The sequence below is a fragment of the Pezoporus occidentalis genome, unplaced genomic scaffold (genome assembly GCF_034315485.1).
Source record: "Pezoporus occidentalis ecotype Australia unplaced genomic scaffold, CSIRO_AGI_Poc_V1 ctg1687, whole genome shotgun sequence".
Lineage (NCBI taxonomy): Eukaryota > Metazoa > Chordata > Aves > Psittaciformes > Psittacidae > Pezoporus > Pezoporus occidentalis.
The window spans coordinates 1,726-11,499 of NW_026913518.1; the positions used below are offsets into that span (position 1 = coordinate 1,726).

At 59.2% G+C, this 9,774-nt stretch overlaps 1 protein-coding gene across 1 annotated transcript; it reads right to left on the bottom strand.

The window, feature by feature from the left end:
* Positions 1-236: 236 nt before the first annotated feature.
* TFPT (TCF3 fusion partner) lies at positions 237-8,248 on the bottom strand. The gene is made up of 5 exons (XM_062613527.1): positions 7,930-8,248; positions 5,931-6,001; positions 5,756-5,825; positions 3,511-3,684; positions 237-339 (listed from the first exon to the last, which is right to left on the bottom strand). Exons 1-5 carry the CDS (start codon positions 8,236-8,238, stop codon positions 244-246), a joined length of 720 nt encoding a protein of 239 aa, XP_062469511.1. The 5' UTR covers positions 8,239-8,248; the 3' UTR covers positions 237-243.
* Between the last annotated feature and the right edge of the window lie 1,526 nt (positions 8,249-9,774).

A 9,774-nucleotide genomic window follows, 5' to 3' on the forward strand; every position in this document is an offset into this window, starting at 1 on the left:
ATATGGGGCAGACCCCGATATATGGGGCAGACCCCCATATATAGGGCAGACCCCGATATATGGGGCGGACCCACATATATGGGGCAGACCCTGATATATGGGGCAGACCCCGATATATGGGGCAGACCCACATATATGGGGCAGACCCCAATATATGGGGCAGACCCACATATATGGGGGGACACCCCATTGGGTGCCCCCCCCCCAAATAAAGGTGTTGTCAATGGGGGTTTATTGGGGGGCTCAGTCGAAGGGGGGGGGGCAGCGCAGAAGCTTCTCGGGGGGGCTGGGGGGGGCCCATGGGGGGGAGGGGCAGGAGCTGGGCCCCTCCCCCTTCAGCTGGGGGAGAGAAGAAAGGGGGGGAGGGGACACGACCCACATTGAGACCCATTGAAACCCCGTTGAGACCCCATTGATCCCCATTGCCCCCATTGATCCCCATTGCCCCATTGATCCCCATTGCCTCCATTGATCCCCACTGCCCCCATTGAACCCCATTGATCCCCATAGACCCCATTGTCCCTCATTGACCGCATTGAACCCCATTGATCCCCATTGCCCCCATGGAACCCCACTGCCCCCCATTGACCCCATTGTCCCCCATTGAACCCCATTGCCCCCCTTGATCCCCATTGAACCCCATTGCTCCCCATTGAACCCCACTGCCCTCCATTGATCCCCATTGCCCCCCATTGAACCCCATTGACCCCCATTGCTCCCCCTTGACCCCCATTGCCCCCCCTTGATCCCCATTGCCCCCATTAATCCCCATTGACCCCCATTGCCCCCCCTTGAACCCCATTGCCCCCAACTGAACCCCATTGCCCCCATTGATCCCCATTGCCCCCATTGAACCCCATTGCCCCCACTGTCCCCCATTGATCCCCATTGCCCCCATTGATCCCCATTGCCCCCCACTGAACCCCATTGCCTCCCCTTGACCCCCATTGCCTCCCCTTGATTCCCATTGCCCCCCATTGATCCCCATTGCCCCCCATTGCCCCCATTGATCCCCACTGCCCCTCCATTGATCTGCATTGCCCCCCACTGATCCTCATTGAACCCCATTGCCCCCCATTGATCCTCATTGTTCCCCATTGCTCCCCCATTGACCCTCATTGCCCCCATTGATCCTCATTGAACCCCGCTGCCCCCCCTTGATCCCCATTGCCCCCCATTGATTCCCATTGCCCCCCATTGATCCCCATTGCCCCCCCATTGCCCCCATTGAACCCCACTGCCCATTGATCCCCATTGAACCCCATTGATCCCCATTGCCCATTGAACCCCATTGATCCCCATTGCGCCCATTGCCCCCATTGAACCCCATTGCTCCCCATTGATCCCCATTGAACCCCATTGATCCCCATTGCCCCCCACTGCCCCCATTGAACCCCATTGCCCCCCCTTGACCCCCATTGATCCCCATTGCCCCCCATTGATCCCCATTGTCCATTGCCCCCCATTGATCCCCATTGTCCCCCATTGATTCCCATTGCCCCCCATTGCCCCCCATTGATCCCCATTGTCCCCCACTGATCCTCATTGAACCCCATTGAACCCCATTGCCCCCCTTCATCCCCATTGTCCCCCATTGATTCCCATTGCCCCCCATTGACCCCCATTGCCCCCCATTGATCCCCATTGTCCCCCATTGATCCCCATTGCCCCCCCTTGAACCCCATTGCCCCCAACTGAACCCCATTGCCCCCATTGATCCCCATTGATCCCCATTGCCCCCATTGTCCCCCATTGCCCCCATTGCCCCCATTGTCCCCCATTGAACCCCATTGCCCCCCATTGATCCCCATTGTCCCCCATTGATCCCCATTGCCCCCCCCTTGACCCCCATTGATGCCCATTGCCCCTCATTGATCCACATTGAGCCCCATTGCCCGCCCTTGAACCCCATTGCCCCCAACTGAACCCCATTGCCCCCCATTGATCCCCATTGCCTCCCATTGATTCCCATTGCCCCTCCATTGATCCCTGTTGCCCCCACTGATCCTCATTGAACCCCATTGCCCTCATTGCCCCCCATTGCCCCCCTTTGATCCCCATTGCCCATTGAACCCCATTGATCCCCATTGCCCCCATTGAACCCCATTGATCCCCATTGCCCCCTACTGATCCCCACTGATCCCCATTGAACCCCATTGCCCCCTACTGATCCCCATTGCCCCCATTGATCCACATTAAACCCCATTGCCCCCCCATTGATCCCCATTGATCCACATTGAACCCCATTGCCCCCCCATTGATCTCCATTGCCCCCCATTGAACCCCATTGCCCCCATTGATTCCCATTGCCCCCCATTGATCCCCATTGAACCCCATTGCCCCCAACTGAACCCCATTGTCCCCATTGCCCCCCATTGATCCCCATTGCCCCCCCTTGACCCCCATTGCCCCACATTGATCCCCATTGCCCCCCATTGATCCCCATTGAACCCCATTGCCCCCATTGAACCCCACTGCCCCCCCATTGCCCCCCATTGCCCCCATTGATTCCCATTGCCCCCCATTGCCCCCACTGATCCCCATTGCCCCCCATTGATCCCCATTGCCCCCCACTGATCCACATTGCCCCCACTGATCCACATTGAACCCCATTGCCCCCCCCTTGATCCCCATTGCCCCCATTGATCCCCATTGCCCCCATGATCCCCATTGAACCCCATTGCCCCCCATTGAACCCCATTGCCCCCCATTGATCCCCATTTCCCCCATTGCCCCCCATTGATCCCCACTGCCCCTCCATTGATCCCCATTGCCTCCCACTGATCCTCATTGAACCCCATTGAACCCCATTGCCCCCCCTTGAACCCCATTGCCCCCCCTTGATCCCCATTGACCCCCATTGCCAATTGCCCCCATTGATCCCCATTGCCCCATTGCTCCCCCATTGACCCTCATTGCCCCCCATTGATCCCCATTGAACCCCATTGCTCCCCATTGCCCCCCATTGTCCCCCATTGATCCCCATTGCCCCCCCATTGCCCCCCATTGCCCCCCATTGATCCCCATTGCCCCCAACTGAACCCCATTGCCCCATTGAACCCCATTGCCCCCCATTGAACCCCCTTGCCCCCCATTGCCCCATTGAACCCCATTGCCCCCCCATTGCCCCCCATTGCCCCCATTGAACCCCATTGCCCCCCCATTGCCCCCCATTGCCCTCCATTGAACCCCATTGCCCCCCCATTGCCCCCCATTGCCCCCATTGATTCCCATTGCCCCCATTGCCCCCCATTGCCCCCCCTTGACCCCCATTGCCCCACATTGATCCCCATTGCCCCCCATTGATCCCCATTGCCCCCATTGACCCCCATTGATCCCCATTGCCCCCCATTGATCCCCATTGAACCCCATTGCCCCACATTGATCCCCATTGACCCCCATTGACCCCCATTGATCCCCATTGAACCCCATTGCCCCCATTGAACCCCATTGACCCCCATTGCCCCCATTGACCCCCATTGCCCCCATTGCCCCCCATTGCCCCCATACCGGGCTGAAGGAGCCGGGGGGCCCGGGGGCCGCCCCCCCCTTCCGGCGGCGCCTCTTGGGGGGCTCCGGGGGGGGGCTGGGGGGCGCGGGGGGGGGGTTGGGGGGCGGCTCCTTCTCGGGGGGCTCGTTCTCAGCATTGCCGGGGGTGGGGGCGTCCGTGGGGCTGCCCTCGTCCTGGGGGGCAATGGGGGGGGGGTTAGGGGCTCTATGGGGCGCTATGGGGCGGCTATGGGGCAGCTATGGGGTGCAATGGGGTGGCTATGGGGCTCTATGGTTTGCTATGGGGCGCTATGGGGAGGCTATGGGGTGCTGTGGGGTGGATATGGGGCTCTATGGTTTGCTATGGGGTGCTATAGGGTGGCTATGGGGTGGCTATGGGGCACTATGGGGTGGCTATGGGGCTCTACGGTTTGCTATGGGGTGGCTATGGGGAGGCTATGGGGCTCTATGGTTTGCTATGGGGTGCTATAGGGTGGCTATGGGGGGGCTATGGGGCACTATGGGGTGGCTATGGGGCTCTACAGTTTGCTATGGGGCACTATAGAGTGGCTATGGGGTGCAATGGGGCACTATGGGGTGGCTATGGGGCACTATGAGGTGGCTATGGGGTGCAATGGGGCACTATGGGGCTCTACGGTTTGCTATGGGGCTCTATGGTTTGCTATGGGGAGGCTATGTGGTGCTGTGGGGTGCTGTTGCATGGCTATGGGGCTCTATGGTTTGCTATGGGGCGCTATAGGGTGGCTATGGGGTGGCTATGGGGCACTATGGGGTGGCTATGGGGCTCTACAGTTTGCTATGGGGCGCTATGGGGTGGCTATGGGGCTCTACGGTTTGCTATGGGGCACTATAGAGTGGCTATGGGGTGCAGTGGGGCACTATGGGGTGGCTATGGGGCGCTATGGGGTGGCTATGGGGTGCAATGGGGCACTATGGGGCTCTACGGTTTGCTATGGGTCTCTATGGTTTGCTATGGGGAGGCTATGGGGTGCTGTGGGGTGCTGTGGCATGGCTATGGGGCTCTATGGTTTGCTATGGGGTGCTATAGGGTGGCTATGGGGTGGCTATGGGGCACTATGGGGTGGCTATGGGGCTCTACAGTTTGATATGGGGCGGCTATGGGGTGCAATGGGGCACTATGGGGTGGCTATGGGGCTCAACGGTTTGCTATGGGGCGGCTATGGGGTGCAATGGGGCGCTATTGGAGGCTATGGGGCGGCTATGGGGCTCTAAGGTTTGCTACGGGGCTCTATGGGGTGGCTACGGGGCTCTATGGCATGCTATGGGGTGCTATGGGGCTGTCTATAGGGCTCTATGGGGCTCCATGGGGTGCTATGGAGTTCTATAGAGAATCTATTAAGGGGCCCTATGAGTCTCGCTCCTATGGGTCTCTATGGGTCGCTATGGGTCTGTACTGGTTGCTATGGGGCGCCGTGGGCCTCTATGGAGTGCTCTAATGTATCTGGGAGGCTCCATAAAGTCTCTATGGGGCTCTATGGGGCACTTTGGCTATCTATGGGTCTCTATGGGTCCCTATAGGTCTCCATGGGTCCCTATGGGTCTCTATGGGACCCTATAGGTCTCTATAGGTCTCCATGGGTCCCAATGGCTCTCTCTGTGTCCCTATGGTACCTATGGGTCTCTATGGGTCCCTATGGTCCTTATAATCTCTATGGTCCCTATGGGTCTCTATGGGTTCCTATGGTCCCCATGGGTCTCTATGGTCCCTATGGGTCGCTATGGGTCCCTATGATCTCTGTGGGTCGCTATGGTCCCTATGATCCCTATGGGTCCCTATGGGTCGCTATGGTCACTATGGGTCCCTATGGGTCTCTATGGGTCCCTATGGTCCTTATAATCTCTATGGTCCCTATGGGTCGCTATGGGTCTCTATGGGTTCCTATGGTCCCTATGGGTCTCTATGGGTCCCTATGGGTTGCTATGGGTCCCTATGATCTCTATGGGTCCCTATGGTCCCTATGGGTTGCTATGGGTCGCTATGGTCTCTATGGATCCCTATGGGTTGCTATGGGTCCCTATGATCTCTATAGGTCCCTATGGGTCGCTATGGGTCCCTATGGGTCGCTATGGGTCCCTATGATCTCTATGGGTCACTATGGTCTCTATGGATCCCTATGTGTCTCTATGGGTCCCTATGGGTCTCTATGGGTCCCTATGGGTCGCTATGGGTCCCTATGATCTCTATGGGTCGCCATGGGTCGCTATGGGTCGCTATGGGTCCCACCTGCAGCAGCACTGTGAGCTGTCCCTGCCGGAAGTCGTCCCCGTACGAGTCCAGGACCTTCATGAGGAACCTGCAGGGGGCGGAGTCAGCGAGGGGGGGGCGTGGCCACAGGGAGGGGGCGTGGCCAAGGGGGGGAAAGGGGGCGTGGCCCAGCGCTGACCCCGCCCCCTCTCACCTGCGCTCCCGCTGCAGGCGCCGCGTGACCTGCGTGACCCGGCGGAGGCGCGACAGCGACCAATCATTGACCTGCGGGGGCGGGGCTTGGCTCAGAGGGGGCGGGGCTAAAAGGGAAAGGGGCGGGGCTAAAGGAGAAAGGGGGCGGGGCTTAAAGGGATCAGGGTGGGGGAGGCAAGGGAGGTTGGGGTGCAAGGGGGCGTGGCCTGGGGCAGGGGGCGGAGCCAACCCCTTCTCATCCAATGGGGAGGGTTGAGGAGCGCGAAGGGGCGGGGCTTGGGTTGAATGTGGGGGGGGATACGGGGAGGGGGCGTGGTTAGGGAGGGCGGGGCCAGCCCTCCCATTGCATCCAATGGGGGAGGGTGGTTGGGATCTCAAAGGGGGTGGAGCTTGGGCTGTAAGGGGGCGTGGCTTGGAAGAGGGGGGCGGAGCCTGCCCAAGTCACATCCAATGGGGGTGGAGTCATTTGGTCATAAGGCGATGTGGCCAATCGGAGGGGGTGTGGCCTGACTAAGGGGGCGGAGCCAAACTTCCCATCCCTTGCAATGGGAGGGGGGATGACAACACAATAAAGGGGGCGGAGCTTGGACTAAATGGGGGAGTAGCCAAAGTGAAGGGGCGTGGTCTGGCTAAGGGGGCGGAGCCAAAACTCCCATCCCTTACAATGGGAGGGAGGACAACAGAAAGGGGGCGGAGCTTGGACTAAAAGGGGGCGTGGTCAACGTGAGGGGGCGGGGCTTGGACTGAAAGGGGGCGTGGCCAACGTGAGGGGGCGGGGCTTGGACTGAAAGGGGGCATGGCCTGGCTAAGGGGGCGGAGCCAATTCTCCCATCCCTTGCAATGGACACACACACACACGAGACACAATAAAGGGGGCGGAGCTTGGACTAAATGGGGTCGTGGCCAAAGCGAAGGGGGCGTGGCCTGACTAAGGGGGCGGAGCCAAAACTCCCATCCCTTGCAATGGGAGGGAGAGCAACATAAAGGGGACGGAGCTTGGTCATAAGGGGACGTGGCCAAAGGAGGCGTGGTCTGGCTAAGGGGGCGGGACTAAGACTAAAAGGGGGCGTGGCCAACGTGAAGGAGGCGTGGCCCGACTAAGGGGGCGGAGCCAACCCTCCCAGCCCTGGGGGGGGACACGACACAATAAAGGGGGTGGAGCTTGGACTAAATGGGGGCGTGGCCAACGGGGGCGTGGCTCCAAAGGGGGCGTGGTCTTGGTAAGGGAGGCAGAGCCAACCCTCCCATCCCTTGTAATGGGAGGGGGGGAAGACAACACAATAAAGGGGGAGGAGCTTGGACTAAATGGGGGCGTGGCCAAATGGGGTGTGGCCGAAAGGGGGAGTGCCCCCCCGGGGGCGTGGCCAACCCTCCCATCCCTTGCAATGGGAGGGGGGGAAGCCGACACAATAAAGTGGGCGGAGGTTGGAGTAAAAGGGGGCGTGGCCCGGGGGGGGGGGCGTGGCCCGGGGGGGGCGTGGCCAACCCCCCCATCCCTTGCAATGGGAGGGGGGGAAGATGACACAATAAAGTGGGTGGAGCTTGGACTACATGGGGGCGTGGCCAAAGGGGGCGTGGCCCACAAGGGGGCGTGGCCAACCCTCCCATCCCTTGCAATGGGAGGGGGGGAAGCCGACACAATAAAGTGGGCGGAGCTTGGACCAAATGGGGGCGTGGCCAAAGGGGGCGTGGTCCAAAAGGGGGCGTGCCCCCCCCCCCCCAGGGGGCGTGGCCAACCCTCCCATCCCTTGCAATGGGAGGGGGGGAAGATGACACAATAAAGTGGGCGGAGCTTGGATTAAAAGGGGGCGTGGCCAAATGGGATGTGGCCGAAAGGGGGCGTGGCCTCAAAAGGGGGCGTGGCCAACCCTCCCATCCCTTGCAATGGGAGGGGGGGACGACGACACAATAAAGTGGGCGGAGCTTGGATTAAAAGGGGGCGTGGCCAAATGGGGTGTGGCCGAAAGTGGGCGTGGCCTCAAAAGGGGGCGTGGCCTCACCTGCTCGATCTCCCGCACCCTCCTGGCCAGCGCCTGCAGCTTCCGAAGCTCCAGGTCCCGGCGGCGCCGCGCGGCCTCGGCCTCTTCCTCCCCCACTTCCTCTTCCTCTTCCTCCTCCTCTTCCTCCTCTTCCTCCTCCTCGTCCCCGCCCCCGGCCCCTCCCACCCCCGGGGCCACGCCCCCTCGGCGAGGCCCCGCCCCTAACCCCGCCCCTTCGAACTCCACCTCCAAGATGTGGCCCCCGAAGAGAGGGGGCAGGGCCAGCTCCGAGCCCGGCGCCGAGAACTCCTCGAAGGCCACGTCCGCCATGGGGCTGGGGGGGGGGGAGACCCATAGGGAGCAGTTATAGACCCATAGGGAGCAGTTATAGACCCATAGGAACCCATAGGGAGCAGTTATAGACCCATAGAGACCCATAGGGAGCAGTTATAGACCCATAGGGACCCATAGGGAGCAGTTATAGACCCATAGGGACCCATAGGGAGCAGTTATAGACCCATAGGGACCCATAGGGAGCAGTTATAGACCCATAGAGACCCATAGGGAGCAGTTATAGACCCATAGGGAGCAGTTATAGACCCATAGAGACCCATAGGGAGCAGTTATAGACCCATAGGGACCCATAGGGAGCAGTTATAGACCCATAGGGAGCAGTTATAGACCCATAGAGACCCATAGGCAGCAGTTATAGACCCATAGGGAGCAGTTATAGACCCATAGGCAGCAGTTATAGACCCATAGAGACCCATAGGCAGCAGTTATAGACCCATAGGGAGCAGTTATAGACCCATAGGGAGCAGTTATAGACCCATAGAGACCCATAGGGAGCAGTTATAGACCCATAGGGAGCAGTTATAGACCCATAGAGACCCATAGGGAGCAGTTATAGACCCATAGGGACCCATAGGGAGCAGTTATAGACCCATAGGGAGCAGTTATAGACCCATAGAGACCCATAGGGAGCAGTTATAGACCCATAGAGACCCATAGGGAGCAGTTATAGACCCATAGAGACCCATAGGGAGCAGTTATAGACCCATAGAGACCCATAGGGAGCAGTTATAGACCCATAGAGACCCATAGGGAGCAGTTATAGACCCATAGGGAGCAGTTATAGACCCATAGGGACCCATAGGGAGCAGTTATAGACCCATAGGGACCCATAGGGAGCAGTTATAGACCCATAGGGACCCATAGGGAGCAGTTATAGACCCATAGGGAGCAGTTATAGACCCATAGGGACCCATAGGGAGCAGTTATAGACCCATAGGGAGCAGTTATAGACCCATAGAGACCCATAGGGAGCAGTTATAGACCCATAGGGACCCATAGGGAGCAGTTATAGACCCATAGGGACCCATAGGGAGCAGTTATAGACCCATAGGGAGCAGTTATAGACCCATAGAGACCCATAGGGAGCAGTTATAGACCCATAGGGAGCAGTTATAGACCCATAGAGACCCATAGGGAGCAGTTATAGACCCATAGAGACCCATAGGGAGCAGTTATAGACCCATAGAGACCCATAGGGAGCAGTTATAGACCCATAGGGAGCAGTTATAGACCCATAGGGAGCAGTTATAGACCCATAGAGACCCATAGGGAGCAGTTATAGACCCATAGGGAGCAGTTATAGACCCATAGAGACCCATAGGGAGCAGTTATAGACCCATAGGGAGCAGTTATAGCCCCATAGAGACCCATAGGGAGCAGTTATAGACCCATAGGGACCCATAGGGAGCAGTTATAGACCCATAGGGACCCATAGGGAGCAGTTATAGACCCATAGGGAGCAGTTATAGCCCCATAGGGACCCATAGGGAGCAGTTATAGACCCATAGGGAG

Excerpts from the sequence above, each read along its gene's own strand:
- TFPT (XM_062613527.1), bottom strand. The coding sequence starts at position 8,238 with ATGGCGGACGTGGCCTTCGAGGAGTTCTCGGCGCCGGGCTCGGAGCTG. Across the intron at positions 5,826-5,930 it reads CGCCTGCAGCGGGAGCGCAG|GTTCCTCATGAAGGTCCTGG; the intron begins GTGAGAGGGGGC and ends CGCCCCCTGCAG. Across the intron at positions 340-3,510 it reads CCCCCGGCTCCTTCAGCCCG|CTGAAGGGGGAGGGGCCCAG; the intron begins GTATGGGGGCAA and ends TCTCTCCCCCAG.